The sequence below is a fragment of the Brachyhypopomus gauderio genome, chromosome 3 (genome assembly GCF_052324685.1).
Source record: "Brachyhypopomus gauderio isolate BG-103 chromosome 3, BGAUD_0.2, whole genome shotgun sequence".
Lineage (NCBI taxonomy): Eukaryota > Metazoa > Chordata > Actinopteri > Gymnotiformes > Hypopomidae > Brachyhypopomus > Brachyhypopomus gauderio.
The window spans coordinates 25,090,316-25,111,196 of NC_135213.1; the positions used below are offsets into that span (position 1 = coordinate 25,090,316).

Below are 20,881 nucleotides of genomic sequence, written 5' to 3' on the forward strand. Positions count from 1 at the left end.
TATAGAATGCAAGCTCTCCAGAGCTGGTCCACCAGCCACCATAGTGGCCATAGATGAAGAGAGTCCTAATGGTAGGTATCGATCTAATTTTTTTCATGATTTTGACAAACTGAAAACACTTCAGTTTGTTAGTGTTAATGCACCATCATGCTTGACAGTGTGAGATGGGTCTGCTCAACATCATCATAAGACATGAGAATGTAGAAATCTATTTTTTTTCTTTTTGCATTTTGCATTCCTTTTAGTGTTAGAACTCAAATTTATGGCTGATCTGAAGAATGGATAATATTTGTCTAGAACTCATAATTAATGAAATATTATTAAAAAAACCCCCCCAACGCCTCATTACTCTAAAGACAAAAGTTCCTGTTATGGTAAATGTAAGTGTAAGTCGCTGCCATTTTAGGCCTCCCATGGTGCACCTCACAGGGCTGGACTGCCACATCACAGATGGTGTTCAGTGTGCCTTCACAGTCAGGGGCCTCTTTATGTGTAATGGATCTTTCTCTTTGTGTGTTACACTCTCTCTCTCATTCTCTGTATGTTTTGAGATAGACTATTTGGGCTATTTGGGCTACCTCTGTAATTGCCTTTGAACATTAGTGAACCTTTTGACAGGTATGATGGGAGGGCTGGCCTTTAGCACTAGCCAAACTGTAAATGGAAGCTAAAAGGGTTTTGATAGCCTCATTTTCCCAGTAAGACTTGAGAATAGCCCTGGTCTCTAAAGTAGTCTAAGCATGTTTTGTGTAGGAGACGGTCAATTGCTTATACACATTATGTTTTATTAGCTTTAGGCCAGTCCAGCCAATGACTTTGCAGGATATTTGTAGACAGAGGGGTTAGGATACCATATATAAAAGAAATGAATGCATAATTAACTTGCTAAGCGAATTGTGAGAGTTTAATACGTTTTTTTAAATATGTCATGATACAGTGATTGGTGAATATTAAGACCTTACAGGGTCTTAATATTTTTGTGTGTGACTGGGTTTTATATGACCCAAGGCCTCATCTGTAAACAATTGCTGAAAGAACTATTCATATCTTTGGCAGTTAGGTAGAACTCAATCACAGGACAGACAGGTTTTTTAGAGGTAGTATGGCTTGCACACACAATTTGTGTTTTGAGTTTTACTCCATGACAAAATCCAGGTTCTGACAAGTTCTAAAACTAGTTTAGTTCTTTTTATTGATATTCGCTCCTGTGACTGTTCTCTATTAACTACCAATGGACCCCAGATGCACCAAATTAATATAGTGTGGCAAAAATTAGTTTTTTCATTTTAACTTTGACCCTCAATTGCAGAAGTGTGTATTGAACACTTGTGTAAATTTAGATGGTTTGGTTGCCAATGGTTTAGACCCTAAAGCAAGAACCCTGGGTAGCTTGACATCCAGGCTTGTCAGATGTGACGTTCACATCCATGCTCTGAGCGTTGCTGCCTTTTAAACAGTGTAGTCATCCCTCTGCAATCCATCAGAAGCATTCTGTATTCCAAAGCTATACCATATGGTTTCCAGCCCTTGCAATTCCTGCTCGTGGCTATATATGAAGAAATGCTTCTTCATTCTAGCTGGCACTTAGTAATCCTTCATTTGCACTGCACAGTATATTGAGTGTTGTGTGTCATTAATGTTTGATGTTTTTCACACCCATGTGCATTTTAGTCAAGATCTTGTTGACTCTGAGCGTAGAGATGTCATGACTTCAAGATAGAGGATCTTTTTTACTTTGTTTGCATTTAATCTGGTAGTAGTAAGGTGATTAATTCTTTTGCTTTGAGATTTTATGCAGAAGTTAGAGAAGTGTAGCATGAGCTTTGAGAAACCAAGGAGAATGACTTGTCTTTGTCAAAGTTAAGTGAGGCTGTAAGGTGGAAGGATTTAAGAAATTCGTTTCTCATAGACTTTGATTTCAGGCTCCATTGTGTTGAGTCTCGCTTGAATGAACAATGCACTGAAGCTCGTGAATTTACAACTGCGGATTCATCCAAGTTTATCATCACTCCTAATGTATGCGATGTGGATTTGTCATTGTTCATAAATCACGAATATTACTAATAAGGCTGTTTCTCCTCCCTCAATTAGTGATCACAACTTATGATGTAAATGAAGCCAAATTTAAAGCCTTTTTGGATAAAGGTTTCTCATTTTCAACAAATGTGCTTTTTAGGTCAGCTCTGATAAAAACAGGCATTAAATGTGCCTTTACATAATGAAGATAAGTTTAACAGCAGCAAAGCATTGTGCCTACCTGCTACTGAGAGGAGTGGAGTTCGGTTAATGAGGCCATGTTCAGTAAGAGCAGCATGCAGCAGAGATCCTCTCTCTGTGGGTGAGAGAGACACCAAACACCCTCTCGTGTCCCTGTTGGTTGGTGACATAGAGACACCAATCACTCTATCTCACCAACTAGACATATCTCACAGAGGTTTTCCTGCTAGATTTGGATAAGAAACCACCAATTACAGTGTGTTGATTATTCTGCAGTAATGCACTTTGCTCTGATAACTAAGGACTGAAAGGAAGATAAAGCTTCTTAGCTCTGAAGTTGACAGCTAACAATATTTACTTAATGAAGGGACGTGTTCATACTGTGGGACTGCTTCTCATTTATACGGTTCATGAGGTAAAAGCTCAGTTATACTGTAAATATGATAAATTATAGGCATTATTCACATAGGTCTTCAAAGGTAAAACTCAGGAGTACGTTTAGCAGATTTAGCTAACGATTTTTTTAGAGAAAAACCAGTTCAAAGTATCTCCTTCATGGAATATTATGTCATGGTATGAAATGATGGTGGTCTCTGAGCTGTACAGTGGCTGGTGAGAATAAATTGTATAAAAATGAAATCAGTGTTGGTTCTGTTTTTGTGGTTGGTGCTAGTGTGTTCAGTGTGCATCCCTTAATAATAATGGATTTGCATGAAAGGCACTTTATACAAAAGCACTGGGAAAATTCCGATTGGGTCCTTTGAAAAAGGGGCTTATGGGCTTTTCTGCTGAGACTATGCAAAGTTAGGGGGAGGTTACCTTACATTTAGATGTTGTAAACTGTTATATGATCCTCAGCTGGATGCTAATTTGACTATGGAGTGAAACCTATCCTTGTAGATAGCCATTATCAAAAAGTAACAGCCTGTTATTTTTATTTATTTCTTTTTCTGACTTGTGCATATTTGAATTTCATAGTAGAACTATAAATTAAAGATTAATTATCATAACTCTTAAATAAATAAAATGAAATGAATTGTTTTTCTTACATAAGTCATTCAAATTTATTTATATAATGCTTTTTACAACACATGTTGTCACAAAGCAGCTTTACAATTGCATAGGTCCAGATACCTAATGAGCAAGCCAGGGGCGACAGTGGCAAAGAAAAACTAGGAAGAGACTTTGGGAGGACCAAGACTCAAAAGAGAACCCATCCTTCATTGTGCAGCCTGCTAGTAAAAGTCCATATTTATATAATAAAAAATTGTAGAATATTTTTATCCCATAAAGCAAAGACTTTAGTCATTGCATCAAACTGATCAGTCCAACATCATTACAGTTTAAAGTACACTAAATTTGTGTAAGCTTGCCTTTCTGCTAAGCTCCTCACCTTGCTTCTTGGTGTATCAGTACAAATGTAATTAAATTTTAAGTTGTAAAAAATACATGCAAACATCAAGTGCTTCAGCAAACATGTTTATTTTAACTTTCAACACTTTAATCTAAATCTTAGAGGACTGTTTTTATTTGACTGCATTACTGCTGTGTATCTCACTTTAGCAAGGAAATGCTTTGCAGTTATCTTACAACTTTGTCTCATTCCTTAGGTTTTAGATTCACACAGCTGTGCATCAGCTTCCCAAAAAATTACCAGGTTTATGTGCTACTAGAGCTTTTATTAAAAAGGAGTTATTTCATATCAATTGTCAAGGGCTATAAAGTATCACTGGAAGATGGGAGCCCATAAAAGACTGTGGGATCAAATCTCATTTCTCTCTTCCCTTGCCCATCCTTAGTACCGTGTAGCACCAGAGACCGTGACATAATGATAATTATTATATCAGTACCTTGCTACATTCCACTTCAGTAGAATGCTCTTTTGTGTCTAACCCCCATGGTGTGGTGCAGCCATCTGATGTGGAGAAAGGGAATGGCATACATAGGCTGATTGATTTGGGGATGGAGGTCAGTACTGTTTGGGGAATAAGTTAAATGTCAAGCTGTGGTGAAGTATCCCCTTCCCTGGCCTAGAGTGCAGTTTCAGTAGTTGGCCAGGTCGGTGTGAAGGTCCCCCTGAGTGTTCACACTGAAACAGATGAAGGTGATGGCGAGATGAGCCCGATGGATAATTAGCATCGTGGGCTCAAGCGACAATCAGAGGCGGTCTTTGCATAGAGGCGTTGCTAGGCAATTGCCTTGGGCCCCTCCCACTGTAGGGCCCCCTTGTCTAGCTAAAGCCAGGTTCACACTACACGACTTTTCAGTCGTCAGGTTTTTGTGCCGTTCGTACTACACGACTGGTTGTGCTGTAATCGCGAGTCTCTCAGTTGTTGTGGCTTTCACACTACATGACTGATCGGCGACGCGGGCTCACGAATTACACGACTTGGGAATCGCCGACTCATCTGGCTGCCGTCCAAAAACACGAGAACACGAAAACGAAACACACGCGAGAACCAGCAACTCCACGAAGAAGATAAAAACAATGTACATGTGCTCCACATTTTCGTTATTATTATTTTTTGTACCGTTTAACCACTCCATAGTCCCAAATTGCCAGAATTATTTCATCTCTCCGTTGCAGTGAACACAGATATTTCTCCAGTGCTGTCACAGTAACTTAAACACAGTGTTGTAGTAAAGTTGTATGAAGCTAGACGCTGCTGTTGACTCTCAGTCGCCGACTGGGCTACATATTAAACATGCTAGATATCTGCCGGTCGTCTGCGATGAGTTGGCGACCACTCGGCGACGGCTCGGCGAGCGTCTTTCAGCAGTTCACACTACACGACTGAGCGAGCGCCGAATGATCCCCGATTTGCCTCCGACCACAGTTTCTGTCGGCGATCTACAAAAACAGTCGGCGACTGAAAAACCAGCCTAAAATCGTGTAGTGTGAACCTGAACTTATTTCTCGCATATTAATGTTGATGGGCCCCCTAGCTAAATTCGCCTTGAGCCCCCAAATTGCTAAGTCCGCCACTGGCGACAATCAGTTGCGACAGAGACGTGGTCAGATGTTGATCTGTGGAAATGGGATGGAGGTTATGAGTGAAGACCTTGAGTTAATTAGAGAGTGCCAAAAGGTTCTGGAGGACTCTTGAAGATGGACAGAGCTGTACAGAGCAAATCTGCCTTCATTGTCAGACTTCCTTGCAGCTGTTCTTCCTCCTCATTTAGTCTTCATCAGTCTGCGCTGTTCCCTCGGATCTCATTAAATGCTAGTTGCTAGTTCTCTGATCCTCCTCGATTCGTTCAATTAGAGCCACAGTACTGCCTGAACTGTGCTTCCAACCAAAAGAACATTTGTGACATTTGGTTAGTTAAAAGACACTCATTGGGTGCATCAGAAAGAACCTGATCAGACTGCAAATTAGAGTCCAGCCTTCATCTTTGTGAAAGCCTGCATATGGCTACAATATAGGTCACATTTTGCACCACGCTCCAGTTGACTCCAGTCTTTCGACTGGAGTCTTGGATTGCAGTATGGTTGTGGTTTGATTTCTTTCAGGGGTTTTTCCTCTGGCCCTGCATACTGTGTGAACAGGGTCCAGGTCACAACTGGGGACATGTGTGTGGCTCTTCAAGCACAGTGAAAGCAAGCATGAATACACATTCCCAGCCTGGCTGGACCTGTGTTTAAGGCCCTGTACTAAAGCTGTTCCTCGTTTTCCCTCTCCTCAGTGACAGGTAGCCACACTGGGAAAGCTGGTTAATCCAGGCCCCTAGTGATGGCTTAAAACCACCTCATTGAGGACAAGCACCAAAAAGAATCATGGGCTTATTATTAAACTATGCTTCAAGGGTTGGCTCATTGGTCCAGTGGTTTTTGAACATTCTCTCATCCAGCTTGTCTGTACTGGAATAAACCTTAAAAGAGCACCAGTTTATTGGATAACATCAGTCTGAAGAAAATTGAACCTATCCTGTCTCCATTTCTGCTAAATTTTTTACATGGATTCCAGATGTTTCTTCAGCTGATTTACAGTGATGCATATTTCCTCCAATCAAGTCCTACAGGTCCCTATATGGATCACAGCAGGGACAGACATCAAGCAGTCATGGAAGATGGTTATTAATATGACCTGTGGAGTATGGACCAATCCATTTGTTCTAGTTATGAGAAGTGCTGACCTGAACTGACAGAATGAACTATAGTGTGGCATTTTGAACTATTTAACAAGGATAATTAAATTATTATATGTTCTTGCCTATTAACATATGTACTGTTAAGAAAATGTTATAACTATTGTTAACTGTTTCATGTTACACTCCGAGTTGATCCTATACTCTGCTGGAGGACTACCACGTACTGGTATATTTGTACAGTTTATATGCATCCAGGCATCTGTAACATCAGTCATGTAGAGTGCTCCTGTAATGTTAAGGCTATTCACTTCCTATATGAGTATAACTCCTACTGCCTCCTCCACAAAAAAATCTGGACCAGAGACCAGAGAATGGCATCCCTTACTTTCCTTTACACAAACTGAATTTTTAGGACATTGCTTCAGAGGTAAAAAGATGGAGGACACAAAGTCCTTTTACAGCAGATATGTGCCAAGAGCCCTTGGATTATTTATTCTGGCTGTCAGTAAGAAATTGAAAGATGCTGATTGGAATAGGCTTGTTTTCAAAGGAAGTATTTCTCCTTGGTGGTTGTAACAAGTTATGACAAACTATGACAAATAATGGGTCATGGCAACTTTTTAGCCTTTGTGTTTGCCACAATATTCTACATTACTTGCAGTAACCATGTTCGTAGATTGGAATAACAATAATAGTTCATACGTGTCAGCATTTCGTGATCTGACTCTCCCAGGAGAATTAGGTAGACAGACACTGCCAAAAACGTAAATTAATAAATGTCAGGCTCAGGCAGCTTTCCACTTTGAAGCTTTTAAGGCAACAAACTTCCTACTCTGAATACAGGAAATGCATTACACATTTAACATTCAAAGATTTAGAAGCTTTGGCAGTTTGTCATTATATATATATATATATATATATATGCATTTTACTGAATGAATAAGTAGTTGATCTCCTACCAACCAATAATTTGGCTCCCACAGACCGATTAGACCTAATTTCAAATTTCAACCCAGATTAGAGACACCCGTCTCAAATTGTCACCTGTATAAAAGACACCTGTCACCTGTCACAGAATCAAACTACAACCTCTCCTCCATGGACAAGACAAAAGAGCTGCTTAAAGATGTCAGGGCCGAGACTGTAGATCTGCACAAGGCTAGAATGGGCTATAAAACCATAAGCAAAAAGCTGGTTGAGAAGGAGACAAGTGTTGGTGCAATTGTTAAAAAATGGAAGCTCAACCTTGGTCTGGGGCTCCATGCAAGATCTTACCTTGCGGGGTATCAGTGATCATGAAAAAGGTGAGAAATCATGATCTCAAGGCAGCTGGGACCGCAGTCACTAAGAAAACATTTGGTAACACTATGCCATAATGGATTAAAAATCCTGCAGTGCCCGCATGGCCTCCCTGCTCCTGAAGGCACATGTGCAGGCCCATCTTTAGCTTGTGAACACCTGAATGATTAAGAGAGTTTGGGAGAAGGTGCTGTGGTCAGAGGATACCAAAATTGAGCTCTTTGTCATGAACTCAACTCAGCATGAAATCCTGACTATGACCCCAAGTACACTATCCCCACCATCAAGCATAGAGGTGGAAGTTTTATGCGTTGGGGGTGCATCGACGAGAAGATGGACGGGGCCATGTACTGTAAAATTCTGAGTGAAAACCTTCCCTCTTCGACACTGAAAATTTGTTGTGGATGGTTCTCAATGACTCAAAACATATAGTCAAGGCAACACAGGAGTGGCTCACAATGAAGCACATTGAGGTCATGGAGTGGCTTAGACAGTCTCCAGACCTTTATCCCTGAAACGATTGTGGGGGACAGGTGTGACGCAAATGCAAGTTTTGGGGAGGTTTAAAACAGACAACAAGAAATAAAACAATCACCAACCAGACAATACTCTTAGGGGAAACACTTAAAGAGAACAATCATACAAAAGACCACGACGTAACAGGATACAGCACTTACACACAAAACAAGGGGCTATTCTAAACTCTAGGGAGAGGACACAACCAAAATGGGTAAGCTAAGCAACCGGGTACATGAATACATGAGAACATACAAACTAACAAACCGTAAACACGAGCAGCAATGGATACAGGGGCAACGAGATACAAGAAACACTAAGGCACAACAGAATAACCAAACAGACAATGAGAGAACGAACCACCTATAAATACTAAAGACGAGGAACATACAATGAAAACACAAACGCTAAATACAAGGAACTAGACTAACAAGCGAGGACAAAGTGCGAAACCGAGCGGGAACATGAGAAAAGGACAGCGAAGTGACGAGGGACTCAAGCACAAGGAATAACCGACACGGGAGTAAAACACTAGGGGGTTTTTATACACAGAAACAAGACAGTGAAACGAGACTCAGGTGTACGAGACTGACGACGAGGGCGTGACAGACAGAGGGAGGAACGAATGGAAGCGGGGAGCTAGGCGGGACCAGGGAGGAGGGAGGGGCTGGACGTGGCGATCCCATAGAATACCTGTGGAGAGAGCTGAAGCTTCAAGTTACCAAGCAATGAAATATTAAGGATTTAGAGTTGATCTGCAAAGAGGAGTGGACCAATATTCCTCCTGATATTTGCAAAAATCTGATCATCAACTACAAGAAACGTCTGACTTCTTGTCACACGTGGCCCTTCCCCAACTGTCAGTCATGTCTGTTTTGTTATTCCATGTGCCTGTGTTTTCCCGCCTGTTTGCCCCCTCCTAGTGATTTAAACCCCACCCCTTGTTATTAGTCTCATGTGTTCCTTGTTTAGCATCATGTCTTGCATTTAAACCCTGTGTTTCCATTGTTTCTGTCAGGGCTGGTTCCAGGGTTGTTCCCCCTGCTGCCACCGGGGGAAGCCCACGAACCAGCTCCCGACAACTCAGGCACACTCAGCAGTGATGGCCTGTAGCTGTCTCATCCCCCATGTAAGGTAGGCAGTTGCAGTGTTTGTAGCCCTGTGCTATGCTCATGCAGTCAGCCCTTTTCCTGGTATCGTGTTGCGATTGTCTGGCATCTCGTCACCACGTTCTCTCTCTGCTTATTCGAGTGTTTTCACTCCTGCGCCGCTGCCCGGCCTATCTCAAGTTTTCTTTCGCTGTGTTTTTCTCTCTTGGGTTGTTGCTTATTTTGGGAAGGGATTTTTTGTTACTGCTATGGTTGGAGAGCCAGTTACTTCCCCTGGCGACCATTGTTAGTTTGTTTATTTATTTTCTCCCTTCTCACATTGAGTATACTGCGTCTCTTGAGTTTACCCTGGTTTGTTCCCCGTGCGTTTATACGGTGGTGTTTTCTTTTATACGCTTTTCCCACAGTTGTTCTGGCAGAGGTTTCAGTTCTTTGTTTTTTGCGTTGGACTGGTGCTTGGATTTGCCTATTGCTCTAAACTTTCGCGGTGGGTATCTTCACCGCGCTATAGTTTCTTTGCTGATCTTAGTTTACTGACTGGTTGTTGTGTTTTTTGTCTGTTTAACTCCCGTATATTTTATCTGTTGGTGTGTGGCATGGAAATCTGCAAGTGTTCATTATATATCTTCATCGGACTACCTCACGGATGTGACCCTGGCCTGTTTATGCCACCCTGATTTTGGAGTGAGTCTCGCTCACTCTTCTCAGATGCAAACGCTGCCTCTCTTCCGCTCCACGGCATCCTCTGCTTCACACCTCTGCATGCCTACAAGTGTTTTGCCATTATGTGCAAAGTTTTGTTTTGCTGGGAGACAATACATATTTCACTCAATTTATGCATTTTCTATATGACTTTCTGGATTATCTTTTTTGATATTCTCTCACTGTTAAAATAAACCTACCATTAAAATTATATTGATTTCTCTGTGGGCAAACTTACAAAATCAGCAAGGGATCAAATTATTTGTGTGTGTGTGTGTGTGTGTGTGTGTGTGTTTTCTCATATATGAAAGTATACACCCACACACACATACATTATATGTATTTCTTTTTCTTCCATGGTCAAGCTAGTGTATATAATCGCTTGCTTGACCATGAAGGTTGAACTCAAATACTCTTTTGTTCTCACATCTTTTATGTTTTTATGGATGTTTAGTAGTCTCTTCTGACAAATTTACACTATATTATACAATTCCTTGCTATGTAAACCACAGTTAAACAAACACACTATAAATCACATGGAGGCCAAGTCGAGTCATGGTGATTGAGGTCATTTACCAGAGACATGGCAAAAGAGCAGGAAAATGAAAATATCCACCAGATGACCATGTGTCGCTTCAGCTGTAGACTGAAAAGGAAGCTCTGCCAACCCTTTCTTGTTGATTCGGGTGGCTCCTCTGGAGAGCCGGGGTAGCTTAAAGCTCTGATGCTTCTGTGAACCAGGTGGTGCGCCAAGTCCCCTCCGGCCACTTTTCTGAATAGCCATAACGCTATACAAGAATCAATTATTACTGAGACAACGGATTTCCTCCCTTATGGTTACCACTGTCAACTGAGTCATCTGTACATTGTAAACATTAGGGTCAGAGTGTTGGCCAGACAGTAATGCAGATGAGTGCAAACTCTCATTCCGGTGAGGAAATTACATGCTCTGTGCAGCCTAGTAACATTTTCTCATGTCTTAATATCTTATGGTAATAAAATGTATAAGCCTGAATGACTCTCAAATGCACTTTGCCACTGAATCCATGATGCAAACTAATGTAAAAGATTACAGTTTTTTTTTTACCAAGTCAGACACTCCAAGAAAACGCCAGATAATTCCTCTTTTGGAGTGAAACCCTTCTTCCTGTTAGCAAATGCTGGGTGGGTAAAGAGGCTTGCTGGTGTATGCTAAAAGCCATTGCTGTGCAGGAAGCCTTGGCAAGAACAGCTGTGTGCTGGAGCAGAGGGCTGGCGGCACAGTAGCTGCTCAGGGATTGTACAGACAAAGTAAAAGAGAAGCGAGCAGAACAGAGAGGATGTGAAGCCGTGTGGGTACAAATGACTCTGGCAGGCTGAGCCAGGCTTCGAGCTTCCTGCCCCGTCCAGGTGCAGGAACAGCTTGCTGAGGCTTGGCCTGCCACATTCCAGCTGTCAGGGGACCTCCCAGTCTAGGCACGGTGTGGAAGGGCACGAGTTCAGGGGAGTGTCCAGCTGTTTGAGACGCAGGGGCACTGAGCTCTAAGGTTATGGGGTGCCATAAGCCGTTCTGAGGGAATGTTGAATGAATCTTCACAACTTGTCGACAGCTTGTGCAAGGGATGATATGGATGAGGCCTGCGCTACAGGTTGGGGCACTAGAAAATACCAATAATTCAGTAATGAAGTTAATGACATTGTTTTGAATATCCTTTCCTTCTCAGCTTTTCAATTATATTGTCTGTGTAATTCCTATATGTGTAGCAAAAATGTTTCATTTAAGAGGACATTCTCAAGGCTAAATTCAGCAACCATAACTAATTTTTTAACTGTTTGTGTTGAGATGAGGCTACATAAGAACATTTGCTAGCTTTCCTTATGATAGCCAATAACAGTTACTAGCTATCATTCCCTTACAAAAAATAACCACCATAAACGACGGAAAATTCTTGCAGCATACATTTTTAAATGATTTTCCTGTGAGATCTACCAGAAATCCTGCAGGATCCCTGTAGAACCAAAATAAAACACCTATAGGATCACAGTAGACCTACAGAACTACCATGTATCTTCTGTAGAATTACAACAAAACTTTTTTATGAAAAAAGCGTTCAGAATTAAGAAAAAAAAATCTTTAAAATAAAAAAAATAGTATGTTAAAAAAAAATATCATAAAAATGTTACATGAAACATGTATCTTGGGGAAAATTGATGTTATAAAGTGAGTCATTATGATACAGTAGTTATCAGTAGTTTTTATAATGATCCACTTTCAGATCGATTCCATCTGATAAACCACAAACCTAAACCAGCAGAACTAACAGTACCATCAAGGTACTAAGGGGTATTTACTAGAAGGCATTCTCAGGGTTGCCAACTTTTGGAGTGAGATTTTAACCTGGAGGAGGTGGCGAGGGTAAATTGTTGACGGGGGGGGTAGAACGTAAAATGGACACAAATTGAGTATTATATCGCGATCTATCGCTCGCCGGTGATTGGCGCCAGAGTGAACTAGTAACTCATGGAATCATAGATGTGGTAAATAATCTAGATTTTTTTTGTTCGGTGTGAGAAATCGGAAGTGTGGCGTGAGAGCGTGTGAAGACGGTCAAATGCGTGTGTCTCACACTCAATGCGTGAGAGTTGGCAACCATGCATTCTGCAAATATATTTGTAGACTGCCTACATGGTCCACTTTTGCTGGATCCAAAGGCAGGTAAGGGTTGTGAACCTCTTGTTGGACTTTCCATCCTTGCCTGTTAAGCCATGGGTGCCATGCTTCCAAAATGATCACTGCACAATATTGAATCATAGTACCAAGTACCACCTTGTCTGCCACATGCCTGGAATGTCTCTTTTCAGTCTTTTATACCTTTCAGAACAGAACAATTTGCATGTATAAAACTGAATGTTGTATTTCAGTTACATTTATTTAACATGCTAATACCTAAACAAGGTTGGATAACCTTTATATGACCTTATAGAGAATACAAACATGTATATAATATTCAAATACATTACATACACATTACATATTTTACCACCAGCTGTAAAATCATCAGACTAATGTTTTAATTACATCTAAATAATTGGTTCTCACATAGCCCTGAGAAGGAGACTCTTAAGGTGACTGAGAGGAAGGCTTAGGCATGGCAGCTGGCTGACATGTTAGTGTTGCAGGCGGAGTAACACAATGACAAAGCAATAGCTCCTCCAACCTGCTTAATAATGTCCAATTTGAAAGAAAAACACAACTTAAACACTTCTTTGACACAGAAGACTGAAATGTGGTTAATATGTCTGGCGTAACACTTTTCTTTTGTGTTACTTTCCCTTTTCAGAGCCCTTCTGTCCTTCTCCATTTGGTTTTGGCATTTCAGTAGCCTCTCTATTATATACAGGTTAAAAGTGAAATAAGTCATAGCCTTAATGCATTTATGTCAACATAATTATTCAGTATTTTAAAAGGGCCACCTTGACTTAAAAGCCTAAAAAGTAATTTCACTGGAGTGCAGGTAATAAAGTGTGAGCATAAGGAGTCATAAATTATTTTGTCACATGCATACACACAGACAGAACAGACATTGCAAAAACCCTTCCCCATCCTTCAGGGCCCACATTTCCCAACGTAATTGTAGTGTTAAATGAGAGAGAGAGACAAGAGTATACAGTGTAATACTCACTCTACCATTTAAGACAATCTTTGTTTTATGATGTTTTTGAGGAACCCATAGCATCACCTAGCATCAGCTGTTTTTGGCATTTTTAGCTTTGTTAAGGTGCCAAACTAAACATATTGAAGGTAAACTTCATGAATCCTCACTGTCTGCTATATACATAAAAGACATGTTTAAATAAATTGACTGGATGAGTGGAAGAAAAGTGAAGCCACTATGTCAGATGCCCTCTAGTGGTTGGTTGCAGTACAACTTTTAACCCCGCCTATTCCTATTTTTAATTTCCCTTCAAATTACACAGCAAATTTTTTATTTATGAAATTATATTCTGTGAATTCTATAAGGTCCCATCACATTAATATCCCTCCCAGCATTTTTCTTTACGATGAATGAAGAGGTGGTTGACAGTGATTGGCAGTATTCACAGTTAACTGATGGTCAAGCATGAATGCATGGGCTGCTGACTCAATGCCAGCTACATTTAAGCTTCACTCTACATTTTTTATATACTTTTCATCATTTCACTAACAATGTTTGATGTTCACTAGCTATAGATAAGTAGTTAGTTGCTAAAATTAAAGTTCCTAATAGTGGATAGCAAACAAATTAGCTAGCTAGATAGCATATAACCACTCCCCTCTAGTCAATCATGGGACTTCCTGGATTTTAGTCTTGTTATCCCATGTATATTTTCAGTTTCCACACCCCTTGTGAACCTATCATCGTCTCTCCTGTCACCTGTGTCTTGTTTAATTCTAAATCCTCAGTGTATTTTAACCCTGTGTACACATCCTTTGTTGCTGGTTGTTGGTTTTTGCCCTGTCCTGTCCCTGTGCTTAACGCGTATATCTTCGCCCTGGTCTGTTCCTGTTCTTATCTCAAATGTATGTCTTGTGCTCTGGTTTCATGTGTTTTGTGTAGATCCCATCTTTTGTATAGTTATCCGGGCGTTGGTGCTTCCCTTCCCAGTCATTGTTGTAGTCTCTGTTTTGTGTTATTTCATACTAGTACATGTTTGTATTCTCTGCTTCTTCAGTCACGAATGTGTTTTGTATTCCTGAGCGTCTTTGAATTGGCATCATGCCCTGTCGCTCTCGTCGGCTTTGATCAAGTGCGTGTGTTGGTAGTCTAACCCTTGTGGGTTTTCCAGACTGTGCTCCAAAGCAAAATTGTAATAAAACATGCCCGTCTACGCAATTGTGTCCTCCTTCTTAGCTCTGCAAACCCTTGTCATTTCAAAACGAACAATCTTCCTTCGGACACAGCGAGCGGGCTTATCTCACAGCCATCGGGGATTGAGTCTGGTTCGGGGATTGAGTCCTCCTAGCTGTTACTCTGGTGAGGGATCGATAACAGATTTTGTTTTCCAGTTTAAAGTCTTTTGTCAGTTTTGTTAATGCTGTGAACCCCCTGAATGCCTGAAGATTCGATGTGTGTGTCAGTATCTCAGAAGAAGGGCCCTGCTATAAGCTCATGCATATGTTGTACTGACTAAGGAGGGAATGACCTTTAAAGGAGTTAGGTTTTCCTTACTTCCTGAACAGGGGAGAAAATCCTAGCATTCAACCCTCATATCGCATTTAGACATTCCCATCAACCATGTAGGGAGGTTGATGCGGGGACAGGAATGAATAAAGCATGCTCTCCTCCTCCCGTCTCCAGTCATTGCCCCTCCTTCACAACTCTTGAGGTATTTGGTGTCTCCACCACTGCAGCACCCCTAGAACCTCTTGAGTATGCCATGGTTGCTGCTGCGCCCCCAGAGGAAGTCGCTGTCGCTGCTGTGCCCACCGAGGATGGCTCTGTCACTTTCATGTCCGCTGAGGATGTCTCAGCCTCTGCAGCACCTTTAGATCTACTTGAGTTGCTGCAGCAACCTCTGTGAGCTCCTCCATTGCTACAGCATCTTCTGAGAAATCATCAGGCACTGCAATGCCCTTAGAGGATGTCTCCACTGCTGTAGTGCCTCCAGAGGATGCCTCTGCCTCTGCAGCACCCCTAAAGGGAGCTTGGGACGCTGCAGTGCTCCCAGGTACCATCCCGTCTGTTCTTGTGACTGCTCCGTTTGCATCTACAGCTACCCTACCAGATGCAGAGGCCCGCCTGCGCTTCCCAGAGGCTGCCCAGTCTGCATCAAAGGCCATACTTTCTGATGCTGAACCCTGTCATGACCCAGTTCCAGATGCCCACTTGGGGCCTACCCCAGAGACCTATCAGAGTTCCTTAGAAGACATCTTGAAGGCCTCACGGCCTGCTCCAGTGGCCGTTCTGCCGTTCTGCCTGTCTGTCCAACTAATTTCTGAAACCCGTGGGAAGTATAATGCTGAAACTGTCCGGGGGTCTGCTCTGAAGGCCACCGGATGGCTTATGAAGTGCTCAGTACCGTGGTTTCTTCTCATCTTCTGTGACTTTGCCTTGCTAGGGCCCTGAAAGAACATTTGGGCTCTTTGAGACCCTGGCATCCATATCTATGTCTGGTCCCCCTTGGTTACTCCCTCCCTAAGGCCTGTGCCCTTTATTATGTCTGGTTCTATTCCCAGTTATGTATTGGTGCCTGTTTCTGTGTATTTACCTCTCCCTGTTTCAGTACCTATTTCAGTTCCCGTATAAGGAGGAAACAAAATTCGAGAGGTGCACGACCTCGCGAATCAACAGTGCACGAGGCCCTCTCACATGGGTGGAGCCACTGCGATTACGTCATTTTCGCCGCACGGACCCTCGCGCCGCTCGTTCCCAGCACGTTAAACTTAATTAAGTTAAATATTTATACATATACTCTAAATGATTCGAAATAATTCGCTTTTTATCATATTATTTAATGGTTTATTTTCACCCAATCTTAACGTCTTCACGTTCTCTCATGTTCTGTCCTGGAATTACAAGAGGCTCGTGTTTGTTTACGTAATACAAGAGAACTGTTCAGTCAGATAGCTATTTGTTGTGAAACGAAGTAGTTTCAATTTCAAGCATTTTCAAGTACTTTAGCCTAAATTCCAGCACTTTTCAAACCTGAAACACAAAGCAACATTAAAATTCATCAGGTAAATGTTCCTTCCCCTGTTTTTGAGGGGTGTTTCTTTATACTACCACATATCGTTTCGGACAAAACTACAAAGAATGTGACGCGGAAAGTATGAACGCTTCCACCGTTTGCACAGGTTTGCACGAGGTGGGCGGAGTCGAGCGCTACAGTCATATAAAATATAAACAAGGCTTTACATTGCCACCTACTGTAGTAGATGTGCAATTACAATTTGTTTAATGTGAGGTCAAATGCGCTCCCCCCCCAGGCACTGCACTGCGCCCTGTGGCTCATCACTGTGTGATGAAGAGGGTGGAAGCCGTTGTCCATGATGGTCCGCAGCTTGGACAGTATCCTCCTCTCAGACACTGCCGTCAGCGAGTCCAGCTCCACACCCACTACACTGGCTCTTCGGATCAATTTATTGAGTCTGTTGGCATCTGCCACCCTCAGCCTGCTGCCCCAGCATGCCACCATGTATAGGATGGTACTGGCCACTACAGACTCATAAAAGATCCTCAGCATGGTCCTGCAGATATTGAAGGATCTCAGCCGCCTCAGAAAATAGAGACGACTTTGGCCCTTCTTGTAGACGGCGTCGGTGTTCTTAGTCCAGTCCAGTTTGTTGTCGATGTGCACACCCAGATATTTATAGTCCTCCACAGTGTCCACACTGACCCCTCTGATGGAAACAGGGGTCACCTGCGTTTTGTCCCTCCTCAGGTCTACTACCAGCTCCTTTGTCTTTGTCACATTGAGCTGTAGATGGTTCAGCTCACACCACACAACAAAGTCGTTCACTGTCGCCCTGTACTCCTCATCACCCCTGCTGATACATCCAACTAGTGCAGAATCATCAGAAAACTTCTGGAGGTGGCAGGTCTCTGTGTAGTAGTTGAAATCAGTGGTGTAGAGGGTGAAGAGGAAGGGAGACAGAACAGTTTGTTGCAGGGCTTCCGTGTTGCTGACCACTCTGTCTGACACACAGTGCTGCAGATGTACATACTGTGGTCTGCCAGTCAGGTAGCCAACAATCCAGGACACTAGGGGGGCGTCTACCTGCATCACTTTCAGCTTGTCACCCAGAAGAGCAGGCTGAATGGTGTTAAATGCACTGGAAAAGTAAAAAAAACATGACCCTCACAGTGCTGCCTGGCTTATCTAGGTGGGCATAGACTCGGTTCAGCAGGTAGATGATGGCATCCTCAACTCCCAGACGAGGCTGATAGGAAAACTGAAGGGGGTCTAGAAGAGGCTGGATCATGGGCCGGAGCTGCTCCAGGACAAGTCTCTCCATGGTCTTCATGACGTGGGACGTCAATGCCACTGGCCTGTAGTCCTTGATGTCACTGGGCCTCGGAGTCTTTGGCACAGGAACAATGCAGGACGTCTTCCACATCACAAGGACCTTCTGGAGACTCAAGCTCATGTTGAAGACATACTGCAGGATTCCACAAAGTTGGGTGGCACAGGCTTTAAGCACCCTGGGGGGGGGACACCATCAGGGCCTGCAGCCTTGTTCGTGTGCAGTCTAATGGCGCATTTCCACTAGGGCCTGCTTGGCGCGGTACGGTTCGATACGGGTCGATTCGCAACGGAACGGTACGGTCGCGTTGTGTTTCCATTACAATGGTGAACCACCCCAATGTGGGTGGAGTCTCTGTTGGCGCGCGGGTTGTAGTGTCGTGACATTATTTGTATGCGACCACAACACCGGTCGATGCCCCTTAACACATAGCATTATTGTATCTTATTTATCTTTATCTTCATTATTGTATGTGGTTGCTCTAATTATTGATAATAATTTGGTATTACTCAAACAGGCTGAACACACCCTGCATAAAAAGCATCAGCCATACAATCAAATGAAATCAAACTTTATTATGAAATATAGATATTTAAAGTACAACATATGTAAATAATATAGTTATAGTTTAAAAAAAGTGCAAAAAGCAAATATATACGTATAGCTTTATATGAAATAAATATTTATAGTACTACAAGCAACATTTTGTGTGCTTTTACTGGCGTCTGTCTCGCATGGTGTTCACAAGTTCGCCAAGCACCCCGAGGAAAGCCCGGTTGAAGGAAACATTTTCCGCCAACTCCGCTCGCCTCGTCAGTGGAAGGGGAATCTTGAACGTAAAAAATAACAAATATTAAACACAAGCATTCCCGTGAAAGCAACAACAATATAGCGTAACTGCACAAAATGTGTAGCACGTCATCGCTGCTCATGCTGTGTTTATGGCTACAGCTAACTAGCAAGGCTAAGAGCTAGCTATTGTACAGTAGTGACTGTGATGGTAGCATTAACTACAAACACAGCTCTAAATTCCTGCGTTTACAATAGATGCGTTCATATTACGTTCATATTACATCTTTTACGAGCCTAGTAGTAAAGCTGTGAAATCACAATACACTCACCATTCTCCGTGGCCTCCAGCACCGGCATTGTCGTGTCCAGCATGTTTTCTCTTCCGTTACTGGCTGGCCGGTGACCGTATATGACATCCATTTGCTGGAACCATTTCCAGTCTTTGCGGTTTGCTCCGCTGCGTCCGTTATGGTCCTTCACCGCCCGGTAATCGCTTTAAGCTTTTTTAGCTTGGACCGACCGGTACTGCTGAATGGACCGCTGGTAGCCATGAGTGGCCATTAGCGCGGAAACCTCGCTAAAAACCTTTACATTTCTAGTGGCCCCGTCCAGTTCGCCCTGGATTTTTTGATCGCTGATTATTAACAGAAAGGTTTGTACCTCGGCGTTTGACCAGGGAACAGACTTCGCTCCTTGGGTTTTAAAAATGGCTGAGGAGTCCATAGCATAGCGGAGGAGTCGCTCTCCTGACGCAACCTGTGACGACACTCCCTGGCCAATCAGTGTCATGCTGTTCCTCCACGTCACAGAACTGTACCGCTTCGGAACGGTTAGAACCTCGAGCGAGTCGATACGAAAAAAGTACCCGAAGGGGCCGGCTCACAGGGAACTGGTACTAATGGAAACACTCACAAACCGTCGCGAATCGAACCGTACCGTGCCAAGTAGGCCCTAGTGGAAATGCGCCATATGTAGCTGTCTTCTCACCTGGTCCACTGTGAGATACACCGTAGAGGTCACTGGTGGAGGAGGGGTGTGGGTGTGAAGTGGACTATCACAGGTGGGGGAGGAGGCTTTCCAGAGGGGGAGGCAGGGGGAGTGGAGTGGGCTGTTGAGGCATGGCAGCTGATGGGTCAGGGAGGGGGAGGTTAGGGCTTGCAGTGTCGAATCTGTTAAAAAACAAGTTTAACTAATTTGCCCTGTCCACACTGCCCTCTAGTCCCCTGTTGCTGCTTGTCCTGAAGCCAGTGATGGTCCTCATACCACTCCAGACCTCCATCATGTTGTTCTGCTGGAGTTTCCACTCCAGCTTCCTCCTATATCTTTCCTTAGCCTCCCTGATGGTTCTCTTCAGTTCCCTCTGAATCGTTCTCACCTCCTCCCAGTCACCAGCTCTGAAAGCCCTCTTCTTCTTGTTGAGGAGGGCTTTAATGTCTTTTGTTACCCATGGCTTGTTGTTTGAGTAACATTTAACGGTCCTGGTTGGGACTATGGAGTCCACACAGAAACTTATGTAGTCTGTAATGCACTCTGTGAGCACCTCAATATCCTATCCATGAGGCTCATAGAGTGCTGTCCAGTCTGTAGACTCAAAGCAGTCCTGCAGTACTTCAGAAGTCTCCGCTGTCCTCATGGTCACAGGCTGACTCTTCACCTGGGGCACATACTTTGAGCTGATGTTGACCAAGTTATGATCCGATCCCCCCAGAGAGGGGAGTGGGGAGCAGTTGTATGCCTCCTTAGCATTGGCATACAGCAGGTCCAGCATGGGAAAACTCCCACGTCAAATAATATGGCCTGAGTCCAACAGCCAACAGTTCAGTGTCCGGACAACAGATACGCTCCTTGATGGTAATGTGACCAGGGGAGCACCAGCGGGTATTATCCAACACTGCCAGTCCTCCTCCTTTACGCTTACCGCTCCCGGCGCTATCCCGGTCGACTCGAACCGTCTGAAAGCCAGCGATTGAAACGTTGTCATCTGGAATCTTCCGGTACAGCTATGTCTCAGAGAAGCACAATAAACTACACTGCTGGTACTCCTTCTGACTCATGGCTAATGCTGTTAGCTCGTCCATTTTATTCGCCAGAGATCTAACGTTGACCATAACAATAGTGGGAAGTTGCGGCCTTACCAGCCACTACGCCTTACTCTGTGCAAAGTATTGCC

At 43.1% G+C, this 20,881-nt stretch overlaps 1 protein-coding gene across 4 annotated transcripts in view; it reads left to right on the top strand.

Annotated features, from left to right (window-relative positions):
- Positions 1-20,881, top strand: part of pcdh15b (protocadherin-related 15b) — a 139,680-nt gene that overhangs the window by 12,417 nt on the left and 106,382 nt on the right. For all 4 annotated transcript variants that reach the window (XR_013130091.1, XR_013130092.1, XM_077000628.1 and 1 more), the window contains one exon: positions 6-71. Coding sequence is in view for 2 of the 4 variants with exons in the window: in XM_077000628.1 (XP_076856743.1) it covers positions 6-71 (66 nt within the window). In the remaining 2 variants the exon portion in view is untranslated. The remainder of the gene's footprint in view (positions 1-5; positions 72-20,881) is intronic.